Raw genomic sequence first — 18850 nt, 5'->3', positions numbered from 1 at the left:
CTGCATTAAATCCAGCGGGGAAAGTTTTTGCAAAGAAGAGAACGCTATCTCATACTTACGAATGTATTCACAAATGTGACAAATTTATTCAGTGAGCATTTCTTGCTCACTGAATAAGTTTGAAACTTGTTTTGATACTGGTTTAAAATCCAAAAAATAAACATTAGATAAAGTATCCAAAATTGTCTTCCAATGCATTTTGACAATAAAAGGAGTATACCATATCCTTTGATATTAAGAATATTCTATTTGTACAACACAATTCATGCTTCTTAAAATGTATCTGCTCCTATTTCCAACTCAATTCTTTGGATGATTCCTCACTTACGATTCAAAGGGGTGGATTTTCATGTTGTTACGTGTGTAAGTAGCGTATTTGTTATTTTATAAAGCTTCAAAGTATGTACATACTTCACATTTCACGCACACATATATGCATGGGGAATAAAGGGGCGGTCTAGGAGCACTCCAGAGCGAGGCCAACAGTTCCACGTGCAAATTGCTATTTTAAAAAAAAGAGACTTACGCATATACGCTTGGCTAATTATCTTGCGTAACTGATATCTGACTTGTTTTTGGTGTACCATTGGCTGGGTGGGAGGTTTGGGTGAAGAACCAGGAGGGTCTTGGTGACCTGGAGTAGGAGGACTAGGCCAACTGGTGAAGGAACTGGAAAACCCGCGCACGTTGTAGAAGATACTGACTTAGGCATATAAACTGGGTTTTATGCCAGAAAGTCCTTCTTTATTTTCATGCGTAAAATATGCACGTGTATATTTTTTTTAAATTAGAAGGAAAAGCATGCATGTTCAATGCATTGCATGGAGATGGAAGTGGTGCACTTACGTGTATTTTATAATATGCACATACCTGATACACACAGCCATATATGCACCTGTTGTATATGCAGTAAGTTATCCTCTAAAGTTTTTAGAGTCACAGCAAAATATTTTGTAAACAGAATTTGTGTGTGCAGATCATAAACAAACCTCATTACAATCTCTAGGTCAAGCCCTCCTTGACTTACAGAGTTAGAGAAAAGAATACAATATTATAGGCCCTATTTATTCCTAGGAAATATACATAGGAGGTGGAACAGGTGGGGGAGGCCACAGGAGTCATGCCCCCCCCCCCCAAAGACATTTCAGCTGGCAAGCATGGATGTTACCCCCTCCTTCCTGCCCACCCTGGAAAAAGAAGGCATTGGTGGCAGTGGACGGCGCAGTCCCTCCCTCACTGACTCATTCCATCTCCCCTGGCCTTCTCCCGCCTCCCCTGCTGGAGCCTGAATGCTGCACTTTTAACCCAAGTGGCTCAAAGCCCGACTCTTACCCCACCCCCAGCAGGAGGGTGGGAGGCAATAAGAGGGAGGACACCCCAGAGCAGCTCTTGTCTGGTTGAAAGTGAGTGAGAGGATCCAGAGGGGCAGGGAGGGAGTGAACTAGGGATCCATGGGTGGGAAATGAACCAGGGAGAGTAAAGAGTTTAGGGGGGGGGGGGGGGGAGAAAGGAACCAGGGTGAGTGGGGGCCAGGCCTCTCTACTACCCCAACAACATCTCACCTCCCATCTCCCTCCCCCATCCACCTCTTCTCCCATCAGCCCCAGACTCTCTCCACCCTTGCTCCCTTCGGCCTCCCTCAATACCCTACCTCTCCCTTTGCTTTCCTTTCTCTACCTCCTCCTCTGTTTCAGGCCCCTCTCCTTCTCCTTACCCCTGCTCCCACACCCCTCCTGTCCTTACCCCCTCTCTACAGCAAAGGCACAGCAGATTACTTTAGGGCTGCAGAGCCTTTGTTGTTTTTCTTGGAGGCAGCTTCTCATCCTGGCTCCCATACCGCTCGCTCTCTCCTGCCTCCTCTTCAGCCCCTTCCTGTTTCCCTTCAGTACCCCACCTATCTCCCCATCCCACCTCTCTCCCTGTCCTCAATGCTTCCTCTCTTCCTCACCGTACACATCCCTCTCCACCCCCCACATCTCTCCCCATCTCCACGCCCCCTTCTCTCCTCTACTTGCTTCTCCTCCTCTTACTCTCTTCTCCCTGCTCCCACTCTTCCTCCTGTTGCTCTGTCTCCAGCTGCTGCCACCACTCCTACCCCCCCCCCCCCCCAAAAAAATGAGAAAGGCTCGACAGCTTCAACATAATACCATATTATCGGGCTGATACAGTACAGTGCGCTCCAATGGAGCGCACTGTTAACCTGTCATTGGACACGCATTTTCCCTTACCCCTTATTCAGTAAGGGCCGAAAACACGCGTCCAATCCCCCGAACCTAATAGCGCCTGCAACATGCAAATGCATGTTGATGGCCCTATTAGGTATTCCTGCGCGATTCAGAAAGGAAAATGTGCAGCCAAGCCGCACATTTTGCTTTCAGAAATTAGCGCCTACCCAAAGGTAGGCGCTAATTTCTTTGGGCACCGAGAAAGTGCACAGAAAAGCAGTTTTTACTGCTTTTCTGTGCACCCTCCGACTTAATATCATGGCGATATTAAGTCTGAGGTCCTGAAACTTTCCAAAAGTAAAAAAAAAAAAAAATTGAAGTCGTCCCGCGGCTGTCAGGTCGAAAACCGGGCGCTCAATTTTGCCGGTGTCCGGTTTCAGAACCTGTGGCTGTCAGCGGGCTTGAGAACCGACGCCGGCAAAATTGAGCGTCTGCTGTCAAACCCGCTGACAGCTGCCGCTCCGGTCCAAAAGGAGGCGCTAGGGACGCGCTAGTGTCCCTAGCGCCTCCTTTTACCTGGTTTTACTGCCGGGCCTAATTAGCATAGTGAATCGCGCGCACAGGAGAGCGGGTGTTTGCCCGCTCTCCCGCGGACTTTACTGAATCGCCTGTATGTGGGCAATACCAAGTCTTTGTCATTTTTCTTGTGGGGGGGGGGGGGGAATGATATTTAACATAATAGCCCTCACTCTTGGTACTTGATGGCCTTCTCTCCATGTAGTACAGAAGAGACACTTAGAACTGGCATTTCTATTAGTAATGCTGTTTTTGTCTTTTTCTTCTTTACCACAATGTCTGCATTTCTTTGGTCTGGGAATGAATAATTCTACTCTGTGATTTATGCAGAGAATGTATGTAAGATCGAATGACTAACTGGGAATGTAGTGGGAATGTAGGCGGAGCTTGGGTGGAGTTGGGGGCAGAGCTTGGTTTCCTCCCCCAACCAGAAGGGCGTTCTGCTACCCCTGGAAATCACATGAGATTTCTTGCTGTTTCTTCTCCTAAAGCTAAAAGAGAGCAGGCTTGCTGAGATCAAGTCCCATTTGCACATGTTTTGCAGATGTTCCATTCATGGATTCATCCATTCTACAAAGTATTTGTGGCCTAGCTCATAACTATGTTTTGTTTTTTTTTTTGGGGGGGGGGGGTGTTTGTTTTGTTGGTTTCATTTTGACCCCAGCTCAATCAGAACCAGCCATAACCGTGGCTTCTGGGTCACGAGTTTTCATTCACAATTATCCCAGGTGTTTGCCCATGTTTAACCCATCTTTTCCCCGCCCATCTAGCCTCCCCATCACAGCAACAGCCCTCACCCGGAGGCCACCGACCGGCTCCCTCCAAAAAACGTGCCGTGCGTGCGCCCAGCACCTGGCCACCAAACATCGCTTTCGAGTAATGACTGGGGCCAAGGAGCCAAACTGGACCTGGTCATGGGCTAGCTTGGCCCAGCCCATGACCGCTTCCAGAGGTGTAATAAAAAAAAAAATTCTGGCACCAGCCACTCAGCATTTTCTCAGGCCTCATAAAGCTGATTGGTTTCCAAGGTTATTTTTAGTTTTGCTGAAAGCAACGAATGGGATTTTTTTTTTTTTCTTGTGCTTCCCTTACCCTCCATCTCTTAAACCCCAGTCTCTTCACAAAAGAACCTTCGGCCCAAATTTTCTAGCTGGCTTGAATGACACCCACGCACTAAGTAACAATGAATATAAATATGCAAGGCCTTTCCGAACCAGAGAAAGCGATGCTCCTGCCAGCACCCAGGGAAACCAAAGGAAATTATTACAAAAAAAAAATGAATTTGCAGCCCAAATGGGGTGAAGAGAGAGTCTGTTCTCCCCAAGAAAAGTTGAAATACTTCCTGGAACACAGGAACTGGAATCTTATTTTAATCACCTATGGGTGGGGGAGGGGAGAAGGAGGTGGGAAAAAAAAAAAAATCAAACCACAGTCCAAAAATATGAATCGAATTCCTGGTCCTGGGTGAATGGTAGGATTGCTACTGTGAGCGTCTTTCCCCGAAGGAGAACTTGTACAGTAATGCAAAAGTGATGCGGTGACTCCGGAACGGCAAAATAAAGAAGCGAGAACCACAAGAAAAGCAGGCAAATATGCTAAAGGCAGAAGTCACGAGAAAGAAAATGGAAAATACAAAAAAATCTAATTAGCCCAGTTCCCCAATTTTTCCATATATTTTAATTTTCCTACGTTATTTAAATGATTTAAGTGTGCTTTTTAGGAGCTGAGCGAAAGATGATCAGTGGGTCACCCTTTGTCAAACCTCGCACTTCCTATGCACGTACGCCTTGGAAAACCTTTTTTTTTTTTTTCTTTCACTGTAAGAACCGGACTTCAAAACAGAATGGTAGAATGAAATATAAACTACCAAAAAAAAAAAAAAAGAATAGTGATGAGCTAAACACTTCTATTAGAAAAACCTGCAAAAGGATCGAAACCTTTTTGTCTGCTGCGGCAGAGTGAAACGGCATTTGGAAGAGAATTTTGACAGTGACGTGTGTGGTTCTCTAGCGAGTGAGTTTTCTTTGTGATTCTTCTTGACTTTAGTCCCCACAAAGTTCTACATCAGGGAACACGTTGGAAATCACCTGTTAATAATGTGCACCATACTGGTAATGCTGGGGTAATGAGCACCTTCTTCTGATAGCTGTAATAGGACAGTTCAGCTCCATTAGGTCAAGCAATGGGGCTTTTTGAAGGTCGCCAATCAATGTTCATAGTCCTGGTTATCAACCTCGGGGGGGGGGGGGGGGGGGATTTGAATTCTCTGAGCTTACATATGCTCTTAGGGGTCATTTTCAAAAGGATTTACAAATGTAAATATAACTATTATTGTAGCAGTTTTCAAAAGCCATTTACTTAAGTAAAATCCACATAACGTGGGTAAATCCTACTGACAATTCAGTGACATACATTGCAGCAATCTTACATGGATGAAGTGCATTTAAGCATGTATTTACTTTTGAAAATCAGGCCCTGCTTGCTTATAGCTCTTGCTGGAGTACGCAGGAATGCCGACATGTTTTTTATTGGGTCCTATTTGAGTGCCTTGTTTTACTTTCATATACTTATGAACAAGAACGGAGAATGAACTACATGTTTAAGTGCAGCGCAATTGCCTCTTCAGATCCATCTCTAGAGTATTATGATCCTGCGACCAAATTTACAAAGGACATTCCCAGCCGAAAGGGCACGGCGAGCGCACAGCATGAAATTATAAATATATCCACAGTTCTCAGCAGACTTTAAGATGATCAGCACTGCCCTAACAGACCCAGGTTGCTGTGGATTGAGAATTAACAGAAAAGCTTTGTGACTACTGTTTTGGAGATGTTCTCAAATCGTAAGCCTGCTTTCGTCCAGGTGGTCACCAGGCTTTAACCTAGAAATTAGGGTTGCCAGGTAGCTCCATTTTTTCCAGACCTGGTTTTGCTTCATTGCATGCTGGGACCTGTAATTTTTTTGTTTTTTTGTTTTATTTTTCTCTAATAAAACTGGGGTACATTTCATGGGGTAAACTCAGGATTTGGATGAGCTTATCTGAAAAAAAAAAAAAAATAGTCCCGATGGGGAACTCTACCTAGAATATTGATTGATTAATATGTAGAGGGATGGGAAAACTCCTACAAATTGGTTTAAAAAAAAAAAAAAAAAAAAAGCATCGATGAGAAAAGATCCAGTGACACTCGCAGAAAAGTGAAGGTTGAACGAGGAAGTTTGACATTTTACAATCCATATGATGCTGAGGCATCTACTCCTATCCTGCTGTCTCCATTTAGGAGCCAAATGCTTTTTTCTTCCAGAGCTCAAGCCAGCCAAGGATATTTTATTTGATTCTCAGGGATGTTCTCCAAGAAAAGCAAACAAGAATTAAAAAAAAAAAATGATTAAAACCAACTCTGTCACAAAGCAGCATATTGTAGTCAACTGGTTTCGAGCGCCGTCCATTGGATGTGACAGTATCCTCCCACACTGGGTCTTAGTCAAATGAAAAAATCTTTGACTGTGATCTGCCAACTCCTGGCCTGCACCTCACTGAAATCCCAAAGAAAAGTGAGAGAAACCAAGAGCTGTCACGTTTATTTGTGCTTTGCCTGGGATGATCCCAGTCAGGGACTTGCTGCTAGAAGGGCAGGCTGGCAAGACATTCCCAAGTGCGCCGGTGCTCCAGAAATTACCTCCTGGATGCTGGGTGCAACCACCGCGGTTCGGTGTTCCTGGAAACAGGATGTCGCACTGCATCTTGGTGCATTTGCCATTCCTATAAATATCCCTCATAAAAAAAAGTCATGCCAAGGAAAAGTCTATGCATCATCGGTGAAAGGGAACTAGATGCTTTCTCGTTAGTCACAAATACCATTTTGAAAATACTTGCACGCCGACTTGAAATCCCCAGTTCACTGATTCCTCTGCCAGTTCTAGCACTGTACCCTGACCTCCCTGAGCCCCAATCAGTTCACCAAGACCTGCAGCCAACAGCCAAGTGCAATTCCACTTGCGCCAATCAATGAGCAGCTGTAAAAGTGTAGGAATATGGTTTTTGGCGCTTATGTAAACATATCTCTTACAAATAATAGCATGCCATCTATCGTGGGTACTTCTGAGCCATGCCCCAAAACTCCCTTAGCCCGACCCTTTATTCCTGCTGGTAAAATGTATGCACACAATTGAAAGTAGGTGCATATGAGCAACATTTATAAAATAGCATATTGGCGAGTAAATGCTATTTGTGGATGGATTTCCTACCTTTACAAGCGAAACTCCTTTGAAAAGTTACTCCAGAGTGATCAACACACAAGCGTATGACATCGTATAAAGAGAGAGAGAGAGCGCGAGAGTGGTAATCCATGCAAACTCAATGTGTGCACTGTATTCCCCCAGAACTCACTCTGCCTTGATCTTTCCAAGTCTCAAAACTTTACTGAGGTTGATATCCAAAGAGTTTGTCCAGCTAAGTTTTTCAACCAACCCAGACCAAACCCAAGATTTCATTAATCCCCCTGCACTTCTGGCTAAATCTTATCCAGGTAACTCCTTACCCTTACAAAGAGGCAGTGATGGAGGCATTCTGGGAGTGAGGCTAAAGTTTAACTGGTGACCACTGAATATTCAGTGCTGCCCAGTTGAAATTAGCTGAGTAAGTAAAGGGGAAAGTTTCCTGTCCTAAAGGTGCCCAGATAGCTTTATCCAGGTGATGTTAACCTCAAATATTTAGCTGAACCGTTATCTGGTTATGTTCCACTGAATATCCGGGTTCCCTCACCGGTCCACTGAATATTGACCCCCCCCCCCCCTTAGGGTCATTCCTCTGTGTTGGGTGCACTCTCTGGGTTGGGTCTCCACAGGTGCGTGTGTCCATCCACATGAAAGTCCTCGAAGTTTACGCCTCAATAAATCTGCTTGCCACCAGCCTCTGGGTCCTCTTTTCTAACTTTTAAACTACCACAGCAACCCCTCTGGACGTTTTACAGCGAGCAAAGTTCCTCCTATGTGTCTTGTCTGTCCGACCCGACGAGATTGTAAACTCCAGCGGGCAGGGGACTGTCTTTTCTTTGCCTGTACGGTCCCGCCACTAAATAAACGATTGCTAGCAGAAATAGCAGCAGAACCTACTCGACGACCCCTGCAGTATGCAAAAACATAGGGGCTTGACGATAAAAATATGTATGCACTGCCTCCATAACATGCAAATTTGCATGCACTGCCTCCATAACATGCAAATTTTCTCTCATGCATATTCATTGTGGATATCCTGAAAACCCGACTTGCTGGTGGGCCCCCAGGACAGGGTTGGGGACCACTGCTCTAGGCAACCGCCCAGTTTGCCTAATAGAAGCACTGCCCTTGTATTGAGGTAGATTTCATAGCAGTATAGTACAAAATGGAAAGGAAAATTTTAAAGACTTCTTAACGTTTACCTGTTTCTTCCAGAGTCTCTGAATCCTTTGGCAAAGGGGTTTCGGTCAATTTTTAATCTGGTGATCTAGAAAGAAACACAATGTGCAAATCACTTTTTAATTGATTTTTTTTCCAGAAGAGTGGAATCATCCCACATGGTCCATCCAACCTCTGTGTGGCACAAGCACCATACGGAGAGTGCCAGCAACCTGCAAGTCTGCAATGGAACTGCGGCAGCTCAATGTGCCCCCATTGAGACAAATGAGTTTCCGACGGCTTAGTGGGTTAGCCTGTCGGTGTGGGGGAGAGGGGATTTACTAACCAATTTCATGATATCCAGACATGATGAGGTAAACAAACAAGACGGACTTAACTTGACCAATTGGCACTGAGACATGTGATCACCATATTTAATACCAAGCTGTCACAGCATCAATGGGGCAGAGTGACCAGCAGACGGTTTGACTTGTTGAGTTGAGCCAGTGCAAGTAGCCCCCGCAGGGGAGGGGTTTATGCCTGTAGCGTGTAGCAAAGCCCACCTGGACAGAAGCAGGAGGGATTTAGTGAGAGCAGCAGGTCACTTCCACTTCGATAATGGAAGGGTTGCTGTGGGGAGTGGGGGAAACAACCCATGAACAGCGCTCAAACTGGGTAATCTACAGATTGTGGAGCCCCGGAATTCCTGGTAAATCCCCCCCCCCCCCCCAACCCCAGCAGAAGAGATGTCATTGGTCGAAAACAAATAAAAGGGAGTAGCTTCTGTCAATGGCCTAGTTGACAGTTACAGAGGGGGATGGTCACCTGGAGAGTTATTGGAAATAGACGTGGCTTAAAGTTGGGCTGTTTAGGCCTCCAGTTATAGAATTGTACTTGAAGTTGATGGTTAATGTATGCTATTTATGCTATCCAGTGTATGTTGCGGCCATGATTGTCTGCAATAAAGGTTTACATGCAGAATTCTACATCTGGAGTCTCCTTAAGCATTGGGGGGGGGGGGGGGGGGGGGAGTTGGCCCTAATGTGGTCGGAACAGACCTCAAGGGAACTACCCATGTTGAGATAGAAGAGAAACTGAAGTAGGAAATACCTATAGTACCTGAATGTAAACCGATGTGATATCTCAGATCGAATGTCGGTATATAAAAATAAATAAATAAATAAATAAATAGCTGCATAGTTACTTAGGACTGTTGGCTACGTATGATAACAGACAAAGAGATTTAAAAGTGAACTAAAGATGTGGTTATTTAAAAATGCATTCAACCTAATTTAAAACATCAGAATGTAGAGAACTAAAATAAAGAGACAGACAAAAGATACTAATTGATACAAGATAAACAATTTAACAAGAGATTGTACTACGCACAGAATGATTTGTGACATTTGTTATTTATTTTATTTTTGTACTTTGTGTCTCAAGTCCTGATCTTTAATATGTACTTGAGAATTCAGTTGATAGATGTTAAGGTCTGTTTATGAATACTTCCTATGTAATCCATCATTCTCTGCTGATTTATACCTATGAATGTCATTATTGTAAACTGTTGTGATCTTTACATGGAACGACGGTATATAAAATGTCTAAATAAATACATCGTAAACATTCACAAATACTAGAAACTTCCCTGATGGTTCATGCATGCCATACCATGTGCTGATCTATCACTCTAATTCTGCTATAAAACGTTACCCTCTGAAAGCTGGCAAAGCACATCAAGCAATTTCCTCAGAGTCAGAAATGATCACCGTTGATTTAGGAAGGTCTCATAAATTACTGTTAAACGATCAGCAGATTTTGAGCAGTCTGTGTTACTGCTGGAAGAACGGTTTGATTTCTATTGAGGAACGTTCATAATCTATTAGGAACTCTCCACCGCTGTGAAGAAGCATTCAATCGTGCTCGTCACTGAGGAAGATGCAGTATCAATCTGGAACCACTTATCGCTATTTTGAAAACATAGCAGGGCTCTGGCATGGCTCGAAATAAAGCAAAAATTCAGGGAAAGCAAAAACAGAATGACCGTTGTCTAAAATCATTACCATAAAGGGAAGTACATTTTGGATTTGTTTCCTAAAATATACTCTGCAAGGAAATCTCTCTCTCTGTTTCTTACTTTCTTACCTGTCTTTCCAGAAGTGCCCAAGATGGAGTACACTTAAACCCAAAACACAATCTAACACACACAATACACCATAACCCAAATATACTAACATATAAAATGCATCTCAATAAGAACATAAGTAGTGCCAAGCTGGGCCAGACCCATGGCTCATTGAGCCCAGCATCCTTTCTCCAACAGTAGCCAATCCAAGTCGCTTGGAAGTAGTACCCAACAAATCCGATCAGGGAGATGCATTAACTGCTGCGATCCCAAAGTCTTCCTGGCTAATAATTAATGGACCTGTCCTCCAGAAACCTGTCCAAACCTTCTTTAAATCTGGCTGTGCTGTTGGTTTTGGCCATGTTCTTTGGCAACAGATAACCCTCTATCATATCTCCCCCTCCGTTGTCTCTTCTCCAAGCTGAAGCTCCCTAACCTGTTTAGCCTTTCTTTATAAGGGAGCAATTCGCTCCCTTTTATCATTCTTGTTGCACTTCTCTGTATCTTTTCTAGCTCTGCTCTATCTTTTTTAAGATGGGGTGACCCCCGCCCCAACTGCACATAATACTTAAAGTGAAGTCACACCATAGAGCTATACAGAGCCTTTATGACATCTGCAGTTTTGTTTCTATTCCAATCCCAACTAACTCCTGCTGCACACCGAGCTGAGTAGGGTCTAGAATGGCTCTAAACTCCTTTTCCTGAGCAGCAACTCCTAAAATGGAGCCAAGCACTGTATTCAAGGCTTTCCAAACCTGTTCTGGGAACCCCTCAGCTAGTCAGGTTTCTGGATATCCACAATGCAGATTTATCTCATACCTGATCGTTGTGAATATCCTGAAAACAAACACACCTCATAGCCACATTCAGAGGTGGTGTTCCTGGAAGCATTGCCTCTCTTTGTTAACCAGCCCAGTATTAATAAACCAGTTAGTGTGGGCCCATCCCTCCACTGAAATCAAGCCCCTTTGGTTTTGCAATGATCCTCCTCCCCCCATGCACCAGCAGTCAAAAGTGCAAGGTGGCAAGGCTGCCATTTGCAAACAGACTGGTGAGGCAGCAGGATGCAAGATGGCTGCTCTCCTCCTCCTGCTGCCTTGTCAGGCCTGGGGGGGGGGGGGGATTCTTGGTGGGGGCTGTTCTAGCCAGGGAGGCACATTAGCACTCTACATGTTCACATATGAAGAAGGGTCCTAAAAAGTACTACTCATACTCCAAGACCCCTTCAGAAAGGTTGCAAAGACAGTACACTATTAAAATTTGCCTGATGCAGCAGGCTCTAGGCAATTTATAAAATTACCCACAGAATGATTAGAAAATACAGCACAGAAATAAACACAGACTCATAAAACACAAACTATACAAAACTTAAAAACAGGTCTACTAGACACAACTAAATAATGTGGGACCATGCTTAATATGCATTGGCAAGTTCAAGAAAAACTGCCTTACGTACTATCCGTAGGCAAGCCTTAACGTAATAAGTGTCTTCAGCAAAGTTTTAAGGGACCTAGGACATGAGGCAAGTCGTAATTCCAAAGTTTCTGCTACTGAGAAAGGTCTCTTGGAGATGGGACATCAATCCTGCCCCTCTCGGCTGGCCGTAAAGCAATAGATGGAAATGCGTAGGGCCGCAGCCCAAGGAAACGAGTTTGAACACAATCACTGCGATTTTACACTGGACCCCTCCAGTAAATGGGCAACCTATGAAGTTCATAAAGAACTGGGGCTATATATGTGTTTGTTTCATTCGTGCATCAGTAATGAAAGCGTGCAGTGGAGCTTAAACAGAGTTATTAGAAAGGTGCGCAAAGTTGGCGTGTTGCCTCTGCTTGTTGACCATGAGTAGATCCCAAAGGCGGAGGTCTCTTCGCCCGTAAAAAAGAAGGCCAGCGAGAGCTCAAAAGCTAGTATGAACTTTACACCTGACCTGAAAAAAAGGGGCCTTAAATGTATCATCTGTTTGCTGAATTAATCAAATTATGGTTGCCATTATCTCATCTGCCTTACAGGAGACCGATACAGCTCCTGTTTCTTTCTTGCCTTATAACAAACCAGCTGGGAATAACACTTCAGCTTCACTGCTGAGAGTGTGTTATATGGTAATTTATACTTTGGTGGCATGAGCTCTGCCTACTGTGGCCAGGCTTTCATTTGAAGAGAATTATAAGACATCGCTGGATAAATCCAGCTGCAAACAGCACCATGTTGAGATGACAGTCAGAACATGGAGTCATTGGGGCCTTAATTACAGGTATAATTAAAAAAAAAAGGAAGGAAGATAATGCCGCACATATCCATTTAGGTGCGGGATAAACTGCACACACATCACACCAATTCTCTGGATCGGTGCAAATGCTGGGCTTGCACGACTGCCGCCTTACCTGCTGATTCTGGTATGCGGTTACTGTGGTGAACACCGTCTCCGGAAAACTGAAGCTTTTCACGCCATCGCCCATGGGAATGGGTTTAGTGGGCGAGAGATCACTGCTGAAGTCCTTCCGGATGACGTGGACTCGGGGCTGATACTTGTGCATAGAGTGCAGGATTATCTGTAAAAAAATGAAAAAAAGGCAATTTTTATTTTTTAATTTTTTTTTTAGGTTTTACCTGACTCTTCTGCAGACCTTTTTGGATTAAGAAAGAGCAAGCTGAAAACACAACAATATGCAAACTTTCTACCAGTTACAAGTGTGGAGTCGCGCTGCCGAGTCTTATAAATGACCCGATTTACATTGTTCAGCTTTTGTGTATCTGCAGTAAGAGGTGGGGATGTGTCAACACCACAGCTTCTCTCATTTCCATGTCTGGGGTGGAGTGAATATCCAGTCCATGATCACATTCTCTCTCCACGTTTCAGGATCCTCCATGACCAGGAGTCAACCTTCACCAAGATTGTAACTCTTCAAATATTCGCTCTATGGGCTTGATGTTTTAAGCTTTTTTTCCCCTCCGCAGACATACAGAATACCAAACTAAATCTATACGAGACGTAACTAGGGGAAAAAAAAAGCATAGCAGTACTTTCAAGTATGCCATGTTCACTCTGAGATCTTCAATGGCTGGTAGAGCTTTCTCCTACAGAGGGGTGGAAAACCTGTGGTCCTCAAGGGCCACAGAGCAGTCAGGGTTTCAGGATATCCCCGATGACTTGCAGTACATGAGACAGAGCTGCAGGCCCTGCCTGAACCGTATGCAAAATTTCTCTTATTCATATTCATCGGAGATATCCTGAAAACCCAGCAGGTGGTACGGCCCACGTAGACTGGAGGTTTCTCGCCTTATCACATCATTGTATTTCATCTCATCAGTGCTTAAACCAGAGGGAAATAAATATGAAGCTAATGACCAGGGAAAAGCAATCAAATTTAAAAATAAAGGTAGTAACTTGACGACAGGGAAAACTTAAGGCCCGATATACTAAATGTTTTGCACATAGCTATAAAACTTGGAGGCTCCTGTTCAACTCTGTTTTTCAAATGTCCTTAACCAAGTAAGTTAAACAGGGAAAGGGAATTGAAAACAATGAAGCGATAAGGGTGCCAACTCCAGCAGACTGTGATGGTGGATTTCTTTTAATTGTGGACACCTAGAACTGGATGGATTGGAGACTGACCAATTCGTTTCACAGTATCCACAGCTTTTGGTTTTAACAAATACTAGATTCCATCAACCTGACTTGCATCTATACTGGTAGGCTAGAGTTCTTGTAACAAATATTTTCTTAGCCTCAGTGTGCAAATCAGAGTTGGTGTCCACAAGGACCATTTTCTCTTTAACGCTTAATTGGCTAAAGTTAATTTTATCTGTAGTGGCTCAAAAAAAATAAAAGGTTAAGGCCATCTGCAAGCATGGTGGCCACATTGAGAAACACTGACCTAGAGACAAAAGCCTCTGCGTCCCGACGCTAATCAGATCCCCGTAACAGGGCTGTCGCAAGGCGTGAGCAAGAAGGGCAAGCACAGTGGGCATCAAGCCAGGGAGGGGCGTGCAACATTACCCTTTTGAGTCAGTCTGCAAACACAAGGGAAGAGGCTGCTGTGTGTAACCTCTGCAGGTAAAACCTATGTGGAGACCTTGGAAAATGCAAAACGTCTGCGCGCAGGTCCTGCCCCCTCCCCCTCCGCTGGGGATATTTTCATAGAGTTACTCACTCGCCTAAGACCCCAGTTTTATGCCCATAAGTGGTTTTGAAAAGGACTCCCGTGCTCCCAAGATCCTTTACTCTTGAGAGCGCAGCAGAAGGGCCCCCATTAGCATTATCATAGGCTTTTCTCAGCCTGATATGAAGATCTTTTACTTTTGCCGAATGTCTGGTGCATTTTATGTATTTATTTTTTTTAAACAGCAGCTGCCATTCGCAAAAATCTTGAATATTGTGCCTGGAGGCCAAAATGAATATGGGAGAATCACGGTGTAGATTTTTTTAATGAAAGAAATAATGAAGAGTGGCGCAAGCTTCCTTCCCTCATAAATCAAGAGCGTGAGAGTGGGACATCACCCACACCGGGACGGAGAGGAGATTGGGACGGTGCCCCAGAACTAATAGAGGACAGATGGCCTGGCGCTCTTTCTGCTTTGAATAGCACTTGAATGCATTGCAGAGAGCTGCTCCCTTTTTATTTTTATTTTTTTTCCCTCTAAGCACATCTCAGGTTCCCCCGGGGACTACAGAAGACGAAGGTCATTCCAGGTCAGGGCTGATCGACTGCCCGTTTTGCAATATAAACGGCCCAAGTAACGTTGCAGCATGCACCTGGTGAAGAAGAAAATCTCCAGGCAAAGGCGGAGCAGCTGGAAACCACTGTCCAGCGATTCTCTCTCTCCACCGACATCATCTACAGTGCCGGTTATGTGCTTACCTGATGCCCCATGGAGATGGGAAGAACTTTCAGCCCATTAAATGGAAAGAGATTTTACGTGTCGAGGACTTGCCACCCAGAAAGACTTGCAAAGGCAAACACTGCATTGGTAGCACTAATTTTCCGTTTGACTAGGTAGGTAATAACGCTGGGCGTGCCATCAGTAAATAAAAGCCTTCCCAGTTCTTCAAAGTGACCACTACCAACCCCTAAGGACGTTCCAGCTGTATTATTCTGTTAAGGTAAAGAAGCTGCCGGAGGAACCAGACATGAACCTTATTTCTTGGATAACTGACCCCACAGCGTGAGAGGGGTCTTCCAAAGAAGCCGAGCACCAGGGTTTCTGATGGACTGAACCAGAAGCCTCCCCTCCCTTGATCTTCCTAAACAGGAGCTTCAGTTACAACAGCAATACCAACTCCGGGAAATGGAACTGATGTAGGGCCGTGATGGTTCTTGGAAACACCGACTGGCACCAGTCTTAGAATGGCTACATTCAGAGTGGCATCGATATATTACCCTCAAGGCATGGCAAACATGATTTTGATGACCTGCAGCATTTTGGGTTGGACATCTTTAGGAGAAAGATTTAAGACCAGGTGTAAAGAATGGGCAAAAACATTGCAAGTATTTCTGCTGGGCTCAGTGATGCTTGTGTGCGCACATGGGCTAATAAAAAGGTCCCACAGTTTGTCAATTTGTAGAAAGTTGTTCGAAAAGTCACTGAACAAAATGTTGCAAGCCCTGGAGCCTACATAATTTTAAAATAGAAAGTTTAACCTGAAGTGTAAAGTTGATGCAAGGCAAAAAAAAAACTGTGCAAAAAATAATTGCACATAATTCAAGATGTGAAAAAAAAAAAGACTTTTGGTCATTCCTTACATCTGATCGCTATATTTAGAGTTCACTCCTTTGCAGCTTTTTTCCCTTTTTTGCTGGTTGGGTTTTCAGTTTTTCACCATTTCTACTAAAATATGTTAGCTTAATGTCTATATCCTTAATTTGAGGAGGGAGAATAACATATTGACATTAACTTTCAGAGGGGCGTGCGGGCACACATTGACGTGTGTGCCTCAGCATGCGCCTAGGGACGCAGCTATTTTATTAACATACATGCGCACACACACACACGCAGATTTTATAAAACAGCCTGGGCACGCGTATGTGTGCGCCCTACTTTGCAACTGGGTGCTCAAACCCGCGCACATCTGGGTACGAGCTGCACAAGCGGGGGAATTTTATAACCGGCATGTGCCCAACGGATGCTCAGTTTCACCAGTTTATCCACCAGTCACCCAGTGTAGAGCTGGGTCCTCCAACCCCCCACCCCGGTTCAATAGCTTGCATTCCCCAGGTAACCCAGACCCTTAATGGCTGCTTTTTTTTTTGTTTGGGTTTTTTTTTTAACTTACACCTTTCTCCATAATGGAAGTAAAGTTACGCAGCACCGGACCTGAGCGCGTGCCCAGGCGAGTAAGCACGTGTGCGCACATCTCCTGGCCCTGCCCTAGTACACACACGCCCTGCTCAAACCATGCCCACACCATATCCCCTTTTTGGATCAGCGTGAGATATTCACGCATTGGGAAATATGCGCACATGTGGGCGGCTTTTAAAATCCATTGGGCCTGTATGCACGCACATCTCCCAATTTTAGCACACGTTAGGCTTTTAAAACTTACCTCATTCTGTTTAGCTAAAAAAAAAAATGTAAAAAGATCCACCCTATACCTTACACATAGTACCTTAACCAAAACTGACTACATATGACATTTCCCCCATGGGCTACCCTCTCAAAACCCTAATAATTGGGTATTGATAGAACCCGGAAATATGTGAGGCTTGTTGAAATCTTTAGAATATTTTCAGAATGTGGCATTTTATGTCAGCCGTCTTACAGAAATTCTACAGAAACAAAACAAGGTTAGAAGCAAAAACACGTTTGGCTTCCCATGCCTTGCTCTTTTTATACTTTTCATGCCCTCTCACAGAAATAATTAAAAATAGCTGGAAGCAAGCTGTCCTGGTGGCTCAATGGTTGTGCTGCTCCCTGCCTTCTGGGGAAACCTGTGTTTGAGTCCTGGATCAGGTCTTCTACTCCCCTCCAGCTTGACCAGGGCTGGAAGTGCCACAGAGGTAACGTTCACAGATGTAGGGGGCCCCAATCATGAGGCATTGGCGACATCTAGTGGCCAGAGTTAGGGTCCACTTTAACTGGGTTCCAGAAGGACCATTACTATAATGGTTGAGCTAAGTTGGAGGGTGATGGGAGAGGGATAGAGAGAGGAAAAGCCCTGGATAGTTACAAATGAAGGCTCATGGTACCGCAGCCTAAGATGCCAGTTTGGACTCAGCTGAAATAGCCAAAAGTTACATTTTAAGAGAAAATGTAGTAAGTCACATGACAGAAACATATTCAGCTGTGTTACTTAAAAAGATTAAAGGCAATGATGCCTAAAATGGTTTCCTTGAGTAATGAGATGCAGAAATGCTAAGGAGAAAAATAGACTTACATGGCCTTGATCATCCAGTTCATTGTTCGTTAGCTTGAGTTTGTCAAAACTGACCACCTGCCTCATCCAAGTATCTCCAGAAGCCAGAGAGTCAGGGTGAATGTATACCCGAGGAGGCACTGGGGAGTCAGCATTGCCAGCCACCATCCACTTGGAACTGTGGTACACATATCTGAGGTAGACAAAACAGTGGCCTTCAGTGAGGGTTATGATGTTAAGGCTGCTGGAGCTTCGTATGCCAACTGCAAGTCAGTGCTTCAGAACCTCGTCTAGGAAGCAGACCTAACCAGTCTGATTATCAGGATATATGCAAAGACTGAAAGCAGTTATCCTGATTTTAAGAAAAAATTAAAGCCTGGCTATTTCAACATGCCTACAGTTGGACAGCGGAGTGGGAGATGTAGTATTTCCGGTGGAAGGACATTATTTGTTTATATTTTATTGGCACTACAATTATACATAAATATGTAAAAATAAAAATTTGTATCCAATTATGGAATCCACTTCTAGCATCCTTAAGGAAATTTCAGAATATCAATTAAAGTAAAATGAAATAAATATGCATGAAATACACTTTGCATTCATTGGGGGTCTCTAGCTCTTGCCATATGCATTATGGCTACCCAGAAAATCAGCCTGGTTAGTAGGGATGTGTGCATTCATTTGAAACAAAATAGACAATGAAACAATAGAGAAAAGAACCACAAAATTGTGTGTGTTTTTCTTCTATTGTTTTTAGTAGTGTGCACTCTTTCCAAATTAATTAGAAAACATTAACAATGAAAAATCAACCTCCAAACAACACGACAACATTGTGAGCCTGCACGCCCCTACTGGTTAGGGACAGACACTGTACAAAAGACGTGTCATGTTGCTTTTATTTGGGGATTAATCTATTGTAGCATGTAGACAAAGTTTTTATTGACTTTTTTTGGTTATGTCTTTTGATTTATTGTTATTTATGAATTGTTTGATATTTTACTGAGTTTGTAAATCTCTGACTTTGCAGGATAGGCAATAATTCAAATTGAAAAAGAAAAAAAAAAAGAAAGAAAAAAGTCAATTTCAATTGGTTCTTTTAATTACAAATTTGTTAAAACATTATTGCTGAATTGTTCCTTGGTAAGAATCAGTTGCTTAATTCTTGCAGTGAGACCGCAGAGTTTTAGGAGGAAACTGGATCCTCGGTGAGTTGTGTTGCTTTTTATTGAACCAACCTAAGAATTATCTAAATCT

At 43.8% G+C, this 18850-nt stretch overlaps 1 protein-coding gene across 3 annotated transcripts in view; it reads right to left on the bottom strand.

Moving 5' to 3' along the window:
- TBX15 (T-box transcription factor 15) overlaps positions 1-18850 on the bottom strand; it is an 88091-nt gene that overhangs the window by 12441 nt on the left and 56800 nt on the right. For all 3 annotated transcript variants that reach the window (XM_029578911.1, XM_029578912.1, XM_029578913.1), the window contains 3 exons: positions 17615-17786; positions 12624-12791; positions 8159-8223 (listed from right to left, as the gene is read on the bottom strand). In XM_029578911.1, the coding sequence (XP_029434771.1) occupies positions 8159-8223; positions 12624-12791; positions 17615-17786 (405 nt within the window). The remainder of the gene's footprint in view (positions 1-8158; positions 8224-12623; positions 12792-17614; positions 17787-18850) is intronic.

Source organism: Rhinatrema bivittatum, chromosome 15 (genome assembly GCF_901001135.1).
Source record: "Rhinatrema bivittatum chromosome 15, aRhiBiv1.1, whole genome shotgun sequence".
Classification (NCBI taxonomy): Eukaryota; Metazoa; Chordata; class Amphibia; order Gymnophiona; family Rhinatrematidae; genus Rhinatrema; species Rhinatrema bivittatum.
The sequence above is the reverse complement of the archived record's forward strand: the minus strand, read 5'-3'. Positions and strand labels throughout refer to the sequence as shown.